Source organism: Cyanistes caeruleus, chromosome 24 (genome assembly GCF_971803275.1).
Source record: "Cyanistes caeruleus chromosome 24, bCyaCae1.hap1.1, whole genome shotgun sequence".
Classification (NCBI taxonomy): domain Eukaryota; kingdom Metazoa; phylum Chordata; class Aves; order Passeriformes; family Paridae; genus Cyanistes; species Cyanistes caeruleus.
In genome coordinates this window covers 3,165,608-3,182,164 of record NC_141724.1, presented here as the reverse complement: position 1 = coordinate 3,182,164, position 16,557 = coordinate 3,165,608, and the positions used below count along the sequence as shown (strand labels likewise).

The following is a 16,557-nucleotide window of genomic DNA, read 5'->3' as shown; positions in this document are numbered from 1 at the left end:
CTGGGGTCATGCTGTGCTGGTTCCCAGGCAGGGCTTGGGGTGCCTGGAGTTGGGGTCCCAGTGTTTCCCTCATTCCTGGCCAGTCCAGGACACCCGTGGCAGAGTCTGGAGAGCTGGAGTGGAATAAAAAAAAGAAAAAAGAAGAAATAAAAAAGCGCACATATTCTGGCACAGAGATGTGTTTTGACTTTGCTTGATGAAATGACATTTTTATTTCCAAAAACTGCCTAGAGAGAGAAGGTGGAACAAACAAACCAGCGCGTGTGACAGCAGGAGGTTTTATTCTGGGGACAAACCAAAGTTTTTCAGTTGACTCAGAACAAGCTTGGTGGCATTTTCTCTTCGGGGCTGAGTGGGAACACTCTGGCCCAGGTACTGGTTGGCTTTGCAGGGTCACACGTGGGATCTGTGGGTCCTGGCGGGTGTCCTGGAGCAGCTGTGTCCCACCAGCTCTCACTCTTGGGGTGAGCTGCCTCCCAGGGAGCCATGCAGAGCCTCAGCCTCAGCATGTGCTCTCCATCCCCTTTTCACTTCAGAAGACCTCAGGTGAAATGTGTGCCCTGGGGACATGGGAAACCTTGCTCTGGCTGCTGCTGCAGCTCCCGGGCTTCCCTGGCTCCTCCAGATGCTGTTTCCTAGCAGGGCATGAAATCCCACCTGTGAAACACCTGCAGGGAAATCCCTGGACATTGAGTGAAGTTCAGGAACTGCTTTAAGGCTCCTTCTAAACCCTCATTGGTGACCTCCACATAGATGTGTGCAATGTCATCTGGAGACCCAGAGCCCTTCCCTGTTCATCCCCAGAGCCTCAGAGCTGCCTGGTGGAGAAGGGGATGCTGGAGAGGAAGGAGCCAGATGCTGGCAGAGCAGGGATGCCCACGGAGCAGGGACTTGCCCTCCCGGCCTCCCTTAGAGGTGGGATGGTCAGAGGGAGGGGGGTCTCTGCTGCCAGTTGCCACCTGCTTCAGATGCTCTGGCTTGAGAGGAGCCTGCCAACTGCTCTCCATAGAAAAATGGATTATTCTACAGTCAGATTAATGGGCTTTCATTTTGCAAAACATCTGTCACTGTTAGTCCTGGACAGTGAGCGTGAAATTAGTTTTGACTGCAAAAAGGCAGCGTCGGTGTGTAATATGTGACTTACATGACAAGAGCCCAGGAGTCAGCTGGGGAATGGGAATTACCTGTTGAAGGGAGAAGGGCTGTGGGGTATGCCTTGGGAATGGGGTGTGCCCTGGAATTGGGGTGTGCCCTGGGAATGGGGGGGGGTCCTTGCAGCTCCTGCCCTGAGGTTGGTGGACATCAAACTTCACGCTGACCACCCAGCACTACTAATATTCCAGCACTGCCTTCCCACTCCATTCGCTTAACCCCAGCTTTTCCCTCCTTTTTCCGTTTCCTCCTTTCCCTTTTGGATCCCACAGGAGCTTGGGGAGGGTCTCAGCTGGTGGCCTTGTGTCTTGCAGATGTACATCCAGACCACGACGCTCACCATCTCGGTGAGTCTGAGTGCCTCGGTGTCCCTGGGCATGCTCTACATGCCCAAGGTGTACATCATCCTCTTCCACCCGGAGCAGAACGTCCCCAAGCGCAAGCGGAGCCTCAAGGCGGTGGTGACAGCGGCCACCATGTCCAACAAATTCTCTCAGAAGGGAGGGTTCCGCCCCAACGGAGAGGCCAAATCAGAGCTCTGCGAAAACCTGGAAACACAAGGTGAGGTGGCTCCCGCAGGGGCTCACGGCGAGACCCTCTAAGGATCAAAAATGCTGGGAATGGGGAGAGCTGAGCCTCATCTGCACATCCCTGAGTGGGGGAGCTCAGAGTGAGCAGGGCTGGCAGCTCCCGTGGCACCCAGGGAGGGGATGGGCACAGCAGCAGCGCTGGGGGTGGGAGGCTCAGGGGGACGTCAGCGCAGCACCGAGGGGACATTTTTCACTCTGTCACTGCTGGGTCACGTATCCTTAAATAAACAACAGAATAAATAATTCACAGGGCTTTGATATGGGCAGATCAGCTACGAAAACATCGCAGCTAACAAATAGCTCTGTCAGCTCCAATTCCTTCTGCTCTATCTAATTGTTATCTGGGAACACCAGTTGGAAACCTGCAGCAAGGTTCTGCTGCTGGCCAGGCACCGCGAGCTGCCGGCATCTCCTCCCTCTGAGCTCTGTGGGGACACATTTGGGTTGCTCAAGGTGTCTCAGGCTGTGCCATCTGTGCCAGTCCTTGGCTGGAGGGTGTCCCTGTGCCTGCTGACCCTGTGCTACCTGGGGAACCTCGTGGGGGTCTCAGCAGAGCGTTGTCCCCACTGAGGGCAGTGGCACAGCTCTGCATGGAGCGGGAGGTTCATTGCTCTGTGGCTTTTGCTGTGCCCCCCAGTGCCACTCTGGGATGTGTGGTGGCTTTGGAGCCATCGCTGCCTCCTCTCCTGGAGCGTCTGAGGGCTGGGGAAGCTGGGGGATGGCAGTAGGGTTGTCCCTGTGGCACCCTCTGGCTGAGGGGACAGCCAGGGTGGTTGCTTCTGTGCCCTGCTGCTCTGCTCCCAGCTGCCATGGAGTGGTGGACAGGGGTATGGGACACCCAGCTGGGACCCCAAAACCCCCTGGGACCCTGTGATTTGTCCCAAGCAGGGCTGGCTGGGACAAGCTGAGCTCGGGGAAGCTGCAGCACCCCTGTGTCTGTCTGTAGGAGGCTGCTGAGGGAAGTGGGTGAGAAGCTGAGGTCACATTCCCACCGCTCATGGCACATCCTATGGGCTCTCTTTGGGGTGAATCGTCCTTTGGGAGCACCCACAGCTGCTGTGGGGCTCAGGGAAGGTTCCCAAGTGCCAGCACTGATCCCTGAGCAAACCCTGTCACATCCCTGCTGGCACCTCCTGGCATGACAGCTGGGTCAGAGGGATGGGACAGGAGCCAGGAGGGGAATTTGGCCTCTGCTTGTGACCCACGTGAGCTCTGTGTCTCCTTCCAGCACTGGCCACCAAGCAGACCTACGTCAGCTACAGCAACCACGCCATTTAGTTCCAGGAGCAGGGACTGGGGAGCTCCTCGAAGGGACACACAGAACAGGGAGGTGGCAGCCGGGGGACACGCCCCAGGGAGCAGCTCCTGGGAAGAAATGCCATCAACAGCAGCAAAAAAATTCATAAAGAAACACTAAAACTCTTCCAGCGCCCACGGTGGCGATGCATGGCTCCCATGGAGGGACAGCGGTGCGCGGGGACGGAGCATGGATGAGAGGGGACGGACTTCAGCAAGTCTTTGGGTTTTTTTTTCCTGTATTTTGACAAAAAAAAAAAGAAGAGAAAAAAAAATAAGAGCCCAAACATTTTCCCTTTTCTGGAATTTGTGAGATTGTTTGTGGTTGTGCAGAACCTTCAGTTTTTTTATTTTTTTTTTTAATCCTCCATTTTCTTTCATTCCTGTCTTCCTCCGTCCCTCTTAACTCTCTACCCCACATCCTACCAAATTCTGTATGTTGAAAAAAAAGGAAAAAGAAATAAAAATACTTAAAATTTACATTAAATAAAAAAACAGACAGCAAAATAAAATAAAATAAAACCTAGACTGTGTTCAAAGTGCTGATTTCTATAGGTGGTTCCTTAATGTATGTGATGACCATATGGATTGAAATATGTCTGCTTTATGTACTGACCGGTCAAAAAACAAAAACATACAAAAAAAAAACAAAGTTCAGTGCCTGGATGTTTATGAATTATTCGATGACTGTGTAGAGCATGATCATTTTTATACGAGGAGATTTCTAATAAAAGACCCTGGTTTTGCACTCGGCGTTTGCTGTCTCTTGGTGACTTGGTTTCAGGAGGTGCCAGGGAAGGTTTTGGGTGGCAAAACCCTCTGGGAATGCTCAGGGCTTGGTGTCCTTCCTCTCCAGGCATTCCTGGAGACCCCAGGCACTGCAAGTGGGTCCTTGTGAGAGGGGGTGGGACAGGGAAAGGGGAGCTCTGTCCTTGGCAAGGGGCTCTGGGGCAGGTTTGGGGTGGAAAGGGCTGAATCCTCCTTGTTTTCCCTGAGCTGCTGAGGGGCTGGAGCAGAGGGGAGGAGATTCCCCAGGATGTCCTACAGCTTCAGGCAACACTGGAGTCCCCATGCCTGGAGGGATTTGTTTAAAAAGTGCACAGATGTGGCACTTGGGGACACGGTGGCCTTGGCATTGGGGTGGACTGGAGGATCTCAGAGGGCTTTTCCAGCCTAAAGGATCCTGGGTTAACAAGAGCTGGGAAAAGCAGCTGTGCCCTGTGGAGAGGGTTCCTTTTCCTGGCTCCAGCCTGTCCTTGGGATGGCACAGCCGTGTGTGAGGGACGTGCTTGTTCCCAGAGTCTGGGCTGTGCCTTTTTGGGGCAGTTTGGTGCATTGGCTGCTGCTGTTTCTGTCTCTGGCCTGGGCATTCCAAATGTTTCCCTCTTGGATTGGGGCTGGCTGTGCTGGTTGGCTGCTGGATCATGAGAGGAGGATCCAAACATCTCTTTTTTGGGAGAGGGGGAAAGGAAGCAGAGAGGTGCAGGGTGCCTCCAGCTTCTGGACAAGCTTTGTTTCAGCTGCCCAATAAAATGCTGGACCTGGCCTGGGAGGGGGCACTGGGATGGCTCCCTGCCCCTTTGTGCTGGTTGCCCCAACCCCAAAGTGCTGCTATTTCCCCCTCTCTGAGCCTGTGTAATGTCACCCCTGTATTTTGCACATTTCAGGGGCTGATTGTGTGTTAATCACAGCTCTGCTCTCATTCTGGGGTGTGTGGGGGGCACCGGGGTGCCCTGAGCCCACGGGAGCCTCAGCCAGGAATTGGAGCCAGGGGGAAATGTGGCCGCTCCCTGCCTGTGCACAGAGAACAGAGCCTGGCCTGAAGGCAGGAGTTAAAAAAGGAAAAAAAGGAGCGTAATGAAAAGCTCGAAACTTTGATAAGATCATACTTGTCAAAAGAACTCCTCAGGAGAAAAAAACTGCTCCGTTCCCAGCGCATCCATCACTGTCGGATCGGATGTGAGGCACTGCCTGGTTCAGAGGGCTCTGAGAAAACCCGAGTTGATGTCTCTGGTGCAGCTTCTGGCTTGGGGATTCTGCTCTCACGGTGTCACCAGCAGCTTTCACCCTGAATTCTGCCTGATAATGAGTGGAAAGGCCGATTCTGACTTAATTACTGCCTCCCCTTGCTGTGCCTGTGAGGGGGTGTGCTAAGCCTTCCAGAGAAGCCCCATTTTTGTCACCCCAAACCTGAGCTGCTGAAGGACACCTGTTCCTCCTGGCCCATTCCAGTGGTGGATGCAGTGACCTCCCAACACAGCTGGCTGATTTTATCCAGCACCTCCTTACACAGTGCTGTTTAATTCTGAACATTTCTTTGATTATGGGAGCTAATTAAAAGGGAGCAGTCTGTGAGCCATTGAGATGGATGGGGATCCAGCCAGGCTCTGCTGTGGATGTTGCAGCAGAGACCTATGAGGATCCAGATTCAGCTTTTTTGCTTTGCTTAATATTTTTAAGGGTAGCTCTGCCTGTGCCTGGGGAGAAGAGCAGAGTGGATGCTGATTCCTGGATATCAGATTCCTAGTTTTTGGTATTTTGGGGATTGATTGTTTTGTTTTTTTTTAATGAGGTATCTGGAAATTGTTGCCATCGTTTCTCCTCCTCGCCTCCCTTAGAGCTTTAAAAGCACTTGTCTGATTTTCCTCTTATTTCTGTGAATGGCTGTTGAATTTAAACAATGGTAATTGCCTGAGTTCCCTGAGTGCTTGACCTGCAGATTTTTCACTTTTGCTGGGACTTTGAGAAGTGGTGAGGAAAAAACCTGGGCGGGTGCCAGCTCCCTCCATCCCCTGCTTGTGTCTTCCTGCCTCCTGGAACTTTCTGTTGTCCTTGGATGCTGTTCCAAATCGCCAGCTCTTCTGAGCTTGCTTCTCTAGGGACAAACAGGAACTTTTGGGGTCCCAGGGCACAGCTGGGGGCTGGAGTGGGAGCTGTGCCCCCGCCTGGAGCAGCAGCAGCCTGGAACCAGTCATTAACTCTCTTCTGTGAGAGGCAAATTACAGACTTCAGTGGCATAATTAGGCCAACTCGATGGGAAATGGAAAAACAAGATAATTTCCCTGCGAATTTTCCAGCCTGCCTGCCACCCCGTGCCTCCCTTTCCTTGTCTTGGGGAAAATCAGCCCCCTGTCCCTCTGGGCCGGGAGATCTCCTGTTGCAGCTCCCTGGGGAGGAAATCAGGAGGAAGGGGAAGGGAAGAACAGGGCTGGAGCAGAGCTTAGCTTGGGTAGGACAGGAGGACAGGGCTCCCTTCAGCTCCTCTCCCACAGGGAGAGCCTCAAGGATCCATTATCACCCCAGGAGAGCTGAGTGGTGCTCAGAGCAAGGCAGGGCTCGGGTTCAGAGCAGAGGGCAGCAAAGCTGAGGTGGGTGCTGTGGTTCTGTTCACAGTGCAGGACCAGCTCTGGGAAAAACTGGAGCTCATTTCTGTGCTCCAAAGCACTGGAGGAGCCGTGATGAGCCCGTCAGTGCTGCTGGGAAGGTGGGCAGTGCCTCTGAGTCGGGCTGAGGGGACAGTGGGTGCCCTGGAGGGAGTGGGGCAGCACCCAGCCCCATGGCTGAGGAAGGTCCAGCAGCTCTGGAGCCTTTGGAGCTCCCTTTGGAGCAGTCCCTGTGGCTGGAGGCACGGATGGGGGCACGGCTTGTGCATCTGGGGGTCTCTCCCCAGCCCCAGTGTTCTCTTGTAGGGCCCAGTGAGTCAATGGTGGTCTGTCTTGAAACCTCACTTCAGTGGTGAAAGCTGCAATTAGCATTTAATGAAGCTTCTTGCTTTTATTTTTAGGTAACCTCCGATTCCCTGACTGTGTAATTTAGTCCTCCATTGCTTGGAGATAATTAAAGTATGTCACTATAATTTGCTTTTTTTAAAAGCCTGTAATTATGTTTTTATTGAGAATAAAAAACGGGGGGGAGGGGGAAACAAAAACAATGTTAGGGGAGGAGAAAGCTTTGGATGGGCAAGGGGACTTCTTCCAGCTTGATGAGTTTGGAGCTCGTTCCAGGATGCTGGGTGGGCTGGGGACAGAGGAAAAGCTCCTGGTTTGAGTGGGAAATAGTGAGGTGAGCTGTTTGAAGCAGAGGGGTGAGAGCTCTGGGGCTCCTCAAGCCTTGAGGGTGGAGAAAAGACCATCTGGGCTTCCTCTGCTGCCTCACTGCTGGTCCTTGTCATTGTCCTCCTCCCTCATTTGCCCCAAAAACGCCAGGCTCTGGAACTGTGGTTGGCTGAGCCTGGGGCAGCGCAGCCGAGGTCTCATCCCTGCCCTCCCCACTCCCAAAACTGCCCAGCCCAGCCCGGCCCAGCCCGGCCCAGCCCAGCCCTGCCCAGCCCGGCCCAGCCCGGCCCAGCCCAGCCCAGCCCAGCCCAGCCCAGCCTAGCCCAGCCCAGCCCAGCCCGGCCCAGCCCGGCCCAGCCCAGCCCAGCCCAGCCCGGCCCAGCCCAGCCCAGCCCAGCCCAGCCCGGCCCAGCCCAGCCCAGCCCAGCCCAGCCCAGCCCGGCCCGGCCCGGCCCAGCCCAGCCCGGCCCGGCCCAGCCCGGCCCAGCCCGGCCCAGCCCGGCCCGGCCCAGCCCGGCCCGGCCCAGCCCAGCCCAGCCCAGCCCAGCCCAGCCCAGCCCAGCCATCATCTGTGGGCACGCAGGGCTTCATCCAGCCGCAGCATCTGCCCCCAGCCACCAAACGCGGTTGTTGGAGCAGCTCTGCCCTCCCTGCGCAGCCACGAATTAGCAGGGAGGAATTAAATGTCTCTTCCCAGGCTTGACAGCGCCGCGCATCCCTCGGGGGGATGCAGGGCTCTGTTTGCATCTGTAAACGCTGCTGGATGTCAAACAGCCGCTGTCCCTCCAGTCCCCCCGGGGCTGTCTGATGCTGAACGTGCCAGCCGGAGTGTCCTGCCCCGCTGGTGGCCCCGGGCCAGGCGCTGCTCCTGGGCAGCCCAGTGAAACCAGTGCCTGCAAACTGGTCTGGAGCAGGCACTGAGCGCAGGGCGGCCGCAGGAGCCGCTCACCTGCAACTCACAGCCTGGAAGCTGGCTGTAGGAGGGAAGTTGAATAACGAATAAATTCGAGATAATTGATTGGCCTGTGGCCAGTTCACAGCCGGGGAGAGCTGAAATGGGTTGGATTGTTGGCTTTTTCCTTAAGTTAGTCTCACTCAAAAATGTGAGCGCTAAGAGGTTACATTTAGTTTGGAATATATTTAATTCATTAAAATGTTGATCTCTGCTGCAGAGTTCAGATCTGATTCCAGGCTTTATTCCTTATCTAAATGCAAAGGTTTCTTGCCAGAAATACAAAGCAGAAAAGAAATCTTGGTGCTTAGGAAAAGTGACATGATGGAAGGAGCCGGGGCTGGACCGCGCCGCACTGCGGGGAACCTGCTGGGACTTGAGCTGACACCCTCACCTGGCCAGTCCTGCTTTCCTCCTTCCCACACTGGGGTGCAGCTTTTGGGGTCCCATCCCACAATGCCCCCATGTCTCGGGAGCTGCAGGTGTCACCCCGAGCTCCCTGCAGCCAGTCCCTCCTCAGGGCTCGGGAATGCTGCGGGATTTGGTGCAGTGCCCTGCAAGATTCCCTCTGGAGCTGTCGCCTCCTCACGGGGCCGAGGCCAAAGTGACTCAGGGAAGTTTCGGATAGAGCAGTGTCAGGCCAGGGATTTCTGTTCAAGGGTGTCCTCAGCCCCCACATCCCTGCTGCCCTCCCAGGTACCTGAGAGCTGGCACTGGGAGCGGGCTCAGCCCCCGCTACGTTCGCAGCTCGTTTGTCCCCAGCCTTGCTGTGCAGAAATGTCCCTCCCCAGCCCGGTGTCACCGCACCTTCCTCGCGGAGCCTTTGTGATCTGCAGGGGATGACAAAGGGAAGGAACAGCACTTAAAACCCACTAAAACCCACACACCATCACCGGCTTTTGTACCGGTTGCTATGGGAACTCCATACGTGCACCGGAAACGCTGGAGTATGCAAATGAGCTTCTTAATTAGTTCTCCTCAGCCTTTCATGCTCGTGGTGCAGCAATTTGATCATTAGATGAACATGCCACTTCATTATCGGCAGCTTAACCAAACACGAGCCGAGGTGACCTTTGGGGAGGGCCGGGTGCCTTGGGAGCCGGCTGAGGAGAGGGATGGCGAGACCCAGAGGCTGCAGGGATCTGGGAACCTTCTCCAACAGCTTCCAGGCCGCTGGGAGCTGCTGGTGTGGGTCCTGCTGCCTCTGGAGAGGAGCAGGGAGGCGGGGGCTGTGTCTCCATACAGGGATCTGGGATGAGCTGCTCGGCTCCAGCTGCAGGACTGAGCTCCTGGAGAGGAGGCACAGCTGGAAGAGCCAAGCCCTGAGTCCCCCCCCGAGCCTCGCGGGGCCGGTGTCGGTGTCACCCTGCTCTGCTGGCCTTGGGGACAGGCGCTGGACGTGCCCATGCGGAGCCAGATGCCAGCCGGCTGCACGCGTGAGCTGAGCTCGCGCTGTAAATGCTATGAGTTTTTCACCAAACAAGCTTCATTAATCGTCTAATAACCGGATTAATTAAGGACACTGAAAGTAAACAGCAAGAATGTAATTTGCCTCTGATTGCCATGTAATTGCGGGAGTATGGTCCTATTTGCATATGCAGAAAGTGTTGTTGACAGTGATGCTGGGACAGAGGAAACAACGGATGGAGGGCAAACGTGCCCTTGGGGTGGCCAGATCCCCTCAGCCTTGCTCTTCCCTGCCTTTGGTGCTGCCTGCATGTGTTTTGCTCTGTGGTTCTCTGCCTTCTTCCCAATTAACCAGCCCTCCTGCTATTTGTGGAGCTTTCCGAGCTATTTGCTTAGGCAAACATTGATACTCCAAATAGACTGACAGATCCGCTTGGGAACACTCCCGTGTCCTGGGAGACAGCAGAAATAGCTGGGGAGGAGCCCCTCTCTCTGTCCTGGTTGGGCTTAGGACCAGTTCTCCCTTTGACCCTGAGGAGACTCGGGGATTTGGGTTGTGCTTGCCCTTGGCAAACCCCAGAGAGCTTCCAGTGCCCCGAGAGGAGCCGGGGAGCGGGAGGTGAATCAGGACATGCAGAGAGGGAAGCAGAGGCTGGGTGGATTTGGGGCAGAGCCAGAGCCTGAATTCCAGCACGGAATCCCACACCGTCCCGCATCTCTCATTGTCCTCCACCCCTTGTTGGCTGGTTTATTTCCCAGGAAATGTGGATCTCTGGATGGTGACTAATCTTCTGACTCTCTGCCTCCTGTTAGCCCAGGGTGAGTTTTCTTCTTGCTGCTGACCTTGTCAGCACCAGCTGTACTCAAGGAGGCAGCACACGGCGCTCTGCCAAGGTGACAGCGCGCTCCCTCCACGCACACGTGCCTGTGCCCACAGGGGAGAATTCAGAGGACTAATTCCATCTTGGAGAGCACCAGGCCTGAGCTTTTCTCTTTCCCTGACAGCCAAGCCTTGGATTAAACCCACAATAAAGAGAGATGTGACCTTTCAGGAGCAACTCGGGTGTCTGTGGCAGGCAGGATTTTGAAGTGGATCCGCTTGCTTTCCTGGTGGTAGTGACGAGCTCTTCCCCCCTGTTCTCCACATGCAGATGGACTTGGATTAAACCATTGTGCTCTGTTGGCTCCAGACAGGCACCTGCTGCTCACTTGTGTGTTTTCTTGCTGGATAACAACAAGGCAGGATAACAAACGGCGAGGATGAGCCTCGGAGCAATTGTTTTGGAGCAGAGCTGGCAGGCAGGATGGATGGGGGCCTGTTTGCCAGCAGAATGTTGCTGACAAATCTCTGTGAAGAAAAACGGGGGCTTGGGACCCCCCTGCCTGTCTGTGGGCATCCTTCCCATCGGCTTTTTTTGTTTCCTTGTGGTGCCTGAACGTTTTGGGCCGGTTTCCCACGGCTTGAAGTGTACCTGTCCCTGCCTGCTGCCAACCTCCATTCATCACAGGCAGCGTTTTCTTTTCCTCTTCTGGAAACTTGAAACGTTTAGAAGGGAAATCAAGTTTTCCCTTGAAAATCCGGGGGGGAGAGGGGTGGAAGGCAGGTAGCCTCCTGTTTATTTTGCACTGCCTTTCTGTAAGCTGCTATAAACAATCTGTCAGCATTCCTGCAGTGAGGCTGCTGAACGGGCTCCCCCGGTGCTGGGCTTGGTTCCTTGCCATGCAAGGTCTCGTTAGAGGTGCTGTTTGCTGCTGCTTAGCCATGGACTCCCTTTGAGCTTGAAGAGCAAGACAGGGAAACAGCAACCATTATGATTAGGGTTTTATTTGGAACTCCTAAACGCTCCGTTTCCCGCGGTGAACAACATCCTCGAGCGGCAGGAGGCTGCGCCCCACCGCTGCTTCACGGTGAATTTTTTCCGAGATAAACAAGGGAAGCAATCAGCCCCTCTGGAATGCCGAGGGGTGTAGGTGGTGCTGCCTGCTGTGCCTTTGAGACCTCTCCCGTTGTGGCTTCAGGAGCCGAGGCCAACGCGAGGGTTGGAAGCTGTGCCTGAGTGTCTCCAGAGCTTCCCTGGAAGAACCTGGCCTTGCTCCTGGAGAAAAATTCTTGTTCCTGTCTTGGGTGAGCCAGTGCATCCCAGTTTTGAGCTTCAGCCTTTGCTCCCTGTGCATCTTGGCTCCTGAACACCAAGTGTCTGGTGGGCCTTGAACTTTCTGACCCTCAGCTGCTCTTTGAGGCTCTTCCCTGCCGTGTTCCTCCTCCCCTTGTGCTCCGGAGTAGGTGTGAGGGAGCTGCAGGAACTTGGCCCTGGTGAGCCCCAGGAATGGTTGTGCAGCCACATCGCTGTGGCCTGGTTAGAGCAGCCTCTGGCTTTAAGGATACCGAGATTCTGATTCCATTCCCACATGTCCTTGACATGAACAATTAATTTTTCCCTATCTCACCCTGAAATCCCTCTCCTCCCAAGCAGGTTCTGCATTCCAGTGCTGTTTTTCAAGGCTGATGGGGAAGCTGCCTCTGCTCTGATTGTCAGTGCTGCTGTTTTTCTGTTATTTTTCAGATGCCTTGTGTTTTGGGGGGGGGGGGGGGGAAGTCCCAAACCCTGCTTTGTGATTTTTCTCTTCTCTTCTCTGTAATTAGATGGAGCAGTGATCAAAATATGTTGCATTGCACTGCAAGCTTCTCCAGGCAGATGTTTCATCACCGGAGGAGAGATGACTTCCTCATTTACATTTGGGGAAAATTAAAGGAGAGGAAGAAAGAAGGCGAAGGAGAATGTTGGATTTCCTGTTGTGTGAATATATCTTGCAAGGCTTCAGGAGAGTGACGTGTGAGAGAAGAGCCAGGGCCAGGAGGGAGAGAGACCAGACTTTTTTTACCCTGCTGACATTCAGATCTCGAGTCGTGCACCCCTTGGTGTTTATTTTGCTGCAAACCCCAGGGATGCTGGCTGGGGCTCATCCTGCTGCTTCCTTGGAGAAGGGTTTTGAGCCCAAGGCTGTCTGTTATCCCCACATTTGGACTTTCTGGGGAGAGCTCCTCAGCTGCTGCCTCCCCTCTCCAGCTCTTTCAAAGGAACTTTCAGAGCTGCTTTGGGGTGGGAGGGATGGTGTGGTGTGGTACAAGGGTGACACCAAATCTACCTTCTGTCCTTATCTGGAGCTCTTCGGTGCACAGGGCTTTGTGCTGGTGGTCAGAATGGATTAATTCCCCAAATATGACCGGTGGGGGAGGGTGAAGCAGAGGAGAAGATGGGAAAATGCTCATTTGGGGGGATTCTGGTACCAAACACCACCAGCTCTGGGGCAGAGGCTCAGACCTGGCTAGGGAGAGGCTGAGGGAGCAGGGAAAGCCTCCCCCACACTGAGAACATGGAACACAATTCCTCACACTCAGCTCAATAAGAGAGCCATCAAAAGTAAAAATGACAGCAATTCTGCAGTCAATATAATGTGGCTGCGGGTTAAATAAATAATGTTTGAATGATAATAATTGCAAAATGATACTATTTCATCCACCACAAACATGTGGTTAAGCTCTCATTAGCTGAGGCTGGAGCTTTGCTGGAAGCAGAGGCTCTTTGAAAGCAGATCTTTGGATTATGCTGCTATAGAAATTCCTGGACTGCTCCTGCAAGTGTTTAATAAGGCCTGTGAGTTCGTCCATGGGATTGAGAGGAGAATTGGGAAAGGTGGCACCCCAAAGTGAAGCTGGATTTTTATTTATTTATTGGAGAGTTCTCAGGGGGGCTGCAAACAACAGGTTTTTAATTAACAGGCTCTATTATAATCCTTGAGCTCTGTGGGGGAAAATGTTTTTATTTTTATGTGGATTTTTTAGAACATATAGAGGGTTTTATTTATAAATATGTGTGTACAGGCAAGTCCTCCCACATCTGGCAGAGTTTTGCCTGAACATCAAATTCAGTTAAAAGCTGCTCTGTCCTGTCCCACCTCCTTCCTCCATCTCCATCCTGGGGCAGTGCTGTGAATGCCCCCCAGAGATACAACCCCAAACTGGGGAAACTGGTGTGCTCAGCACCTCGCCAGACAGGGCTGATTTCAGACTTGGCTGCGATATTGATCCTCACTTAACATAGTAATGAGAATCCGCTTCCCTAATCAGCGAGGGAAAAATCTTATTTTCCAGCGGCTGCAAGGAAATGAGCTTTGCTGGATTGTGGTGGCTGTGGGGTGGCACGGGGAGGAGGTGACACTGTCTGGGCTTCTCTCTTTGCTCCCCTTGTGCACCCCAGCATTTGGGGACAGCCTCCACCCTGCTCGCCCCCGTGCCCTGCTTGGGTTTTTGGGATGAACTCGGCCAAAATTGCTCCTTGAACCCCCTGCTCCTTTCCAGCCATCGATCCCGCGAGCAGCCGTGTCCATGCCAGCCCCTCAAAGCCCAGCCTTGTGCCTCACCTTCCTCATCCAGTGCGTTTTTGAGGAGGAAAAGCCGTATTTCCCTGTGGCTCCCGTCTCGGATCTCCCGACCCGCGGGCGCTGCTCCTCTCCGGCCCTTCTGCCTGACGGCAAATTGTTTTTTGATGGCTGACTCGGTATAACCGAACTCAATTTGCCTTTCAAAAGCAGCTAATAGTCGCATTAAAAAATCCATTTTCACTTGTGATTGAATTTGACGGCGGCTCAATCAATAAGCGAATGGAGTGTTTCACACGCGGTACCCAGCGCCCGTCGCCATGGCAACGCTGGAAGCGGCGCTGGTGAATCCCCTCCGATCGCTGTCACCCGGAGCTGTCACCTCCAACAGGCTCCCTGCTGCCGAGGGACACCCTCTCGGCCCTCCTGCAAGTGATGCCGGAGGAATTTTCTTCCTTCTCCTCCTCCTTCTCCCCGGCTCCAGCATGACACAGGCGGCCCTTTGGTGGAGCTGGGAATGGTGGCCCTGGAAAGCCCCTTCCTTTCCTTCCCAAATCTCCCAGTCCGGGGAGGAAGGTGGGAAAGAAGAAGCCTGAGTAGGTCTGAGGTTGTGGGCGAGGGCAGCAGGGCTGGGAAGAGCTGCAATGAGCTGTCCTGAGAAGCTGGTTTTGTTGTTGTTGTTTTGGTATTTTTTTTTTTTTGGGGTGGGGGGTAAGATAATGAAGTGAGGAAATGGATATATTTATATTTTATTTTATTTTTTTTAATGGGGTTCACCCACATTTGATAAAAAACGTGCGTGGTGCCACTTTGCCTCCCCACAATCAGCCTGCTTCCTCTCAGCCATTGTTTGATCTCTTCCTATTGTGGTGCAAAATGGAAACGAAACGGCTCAGGCAGGAACTTTGCAATTGAGATATGGTTGGGCTTTTTTTTTTTTTCCCTAATTATTTTTTTTTTCCTTTAAATTATTTCTTTCCAAAGCAGCTTTCTGAGTTGTTTGTTTTTTTTTTAATTGGAAACCTTCCCTCTGCATGCTCTGCTGTCGAGGCAGGGGAGCTCACCTGCAGATTGAGGCTGTGGTGGTGATGCCAGTGTGGGGCACTGCCCACCAGCCCTCCCCTCCTGGCTCCCTCATCCTGAGGGGGCTCAAAATAAAAGAAAAGAGCTTCTTTACACCACCTTGGTGTTTTCTCTGCAGGGAGCTTGCCTGGGGCTCCAGGATGCCATTGGTTTCCTTAAACTGCATCTCTAAGCATATTCCAACAATGTGCCCCGTCTTGGCGCTCATTTCCGTGGATTGATCCATGCTAGAAGAAGAAGGGAGAAGTCTGTGCTGAGTTTGAGCTAAAAGAGGGAAACCAGGCACCCTGGGCTCAAGGTGAGCTGGTGACTGGAGCTCACCCCCACTGAGCACTGGATGTGACTGAATTTTGCCACCTGCCTGGGTTAAATCTGAGTCCTTTGGCCACCTTGGGTTAAATCCTTTCCCTGCCCAGCTCACCTTCCCAGCCCCCGTGGCCGCTGTGTGAGACCCAGGCGTTTGCCCTGGGCCAGGGAGGGCTCTTGGCCATGGCCTTGCATTTCTCACCTTCCTCTCCCTTGGGGTGTGAGCTTGGTCCTGGGGGGACCTCAGGGCTGTGGGTCAGGAAGCGTGGGTCAGCTGAGGCAGGAGAGACTGTGCATTCCCAGCCTTTTTGCCAGAGGCTCCTTGAGGAGGAGCAGGGCCATTTCCATTAATCTCACAGGCTGTTTCCACCATGGCTCTGCTGGCAGAGCTGAGAAGTGAGGAGCTCCGAGGATTCTCCCTGCCCACATCCCCAAACCCTGCACCAGCACTGCCCGAGCCACCTGCAGAGCTCTGGGGACAGCCTCAGGGGCTGGGCTTTGTCTCCTGACAGGCTCAGGGTTCCCCTAAACTGCAGTTTCGGTGTCACCAGGAGCTGACATCCGTGTTTTGTGTACTGGAATGGTTTGGGAGTGGGGAGGGAGCTGCAGCCTCTTCCACCCGAGTGAGCGCGGCAGGTGAGGGGTCTGCTCCTGCTCCTGCCACCTCTGCTCTGCTGCCAAACTGCTGTGCACCTTTCCTTGGCATCTCCAGGGTTAAGAAGAGTCTTCCCTTGTTCCCACACTTCCCTGAAAGCTGAGGATGTAACTTCACCCCCCCTCCCACCCCCCAAATCCTTCTGTTCCTCTGGAATGCCGGCACGCTGTGCCAGGGGGTGCTGGCTGCTCCCGGGGTGCTGGGGCAGAGGCTGCTGACCCCACTCAGGCTGCTGATGGATATCTGCTTTTTCTCCTGAAAATAAGAACCTTCTCCTGGTGGAAAGCTGCCAGAACAGAGCCTGAGTGGCCTGGTGAGATATCTGTGGGCTCCTGCCCTGCCCGCACAGACCCCTCAGGGAGATAAAAACCCCCTGACAAAGCGAGGCCTGTGTTTATCTCAGCCCTCTGCTCTCAAAGGTGCGCGGGCCCTGCTCGAGAGCTGGTGCTGAGATGGGTTCCTGGTGTTCCTTTTTCCCACATACAAAAGCTGCCGAGGTGTAATAAGCCGGGGGAAGGCGATAAGCTGCTCGGTCAGCTCCGCGTGCCGTGGCAGCACGTGTGCTGTCAGCAGCCTTCAGGAGCCGCAGCTCAGGGAGAGCTCACTGGGGAATTAATCCTCGGCTGCTGCAGCTCCAGTGGGGACCATCTGAATCTCCATCACGGGTTTTTCAGGGCTACC

At 54.3% G+C, this 16,557-nt stretch overlaps 1 protein-coding gene and 1 long non-coding RNA gene across 2 annotated transcripts in view; one reads left to right on the top strand and one right to left on the bottom strand.

Moving 5' to 3' along the window:
* The window catches only part of GRM4 (glutamate metabotropic receptor 4), a 35,774-nt gene extending 31,983 nt beyond the window's left edge, over positions 1-3,791 (top strand). Inside the window, exons 10-11 of the mRNA XM_086861800.1 lie at positions 1,467-1,713; positions 2,971-3,791. Of these exons, the coding sequence (XP_086717926.1) occupies positions 1,467-1,713; positions 2,971-3,020 (297 nt within the window). The 3' untranslated portion in view covers positions 3,021-3,791. The remainder of the gene's footprint in view (positions 1-1,466; positions 1,714-2,970) is intronic.
* A 4,427-nt stretch (positions 3,792-8,218) lies between these two features.
* Positions 8,219-14,144, bottom strand: LOC111939773 (uncharacterized). Its single transcript, XR_002869335.2, has 2 exons — positions 13,875-14,144; positions 8,219-8,875 (listed from the first exon to the last, which is right to left on the bottom strand). It is a non-coding gene; the product is annotated as an uncharacterized LOC111939773 (long non-coding RNA).
* Between the last annotated feature and the right edge of the window lie 2,413 nt (positions 14,145-16,557).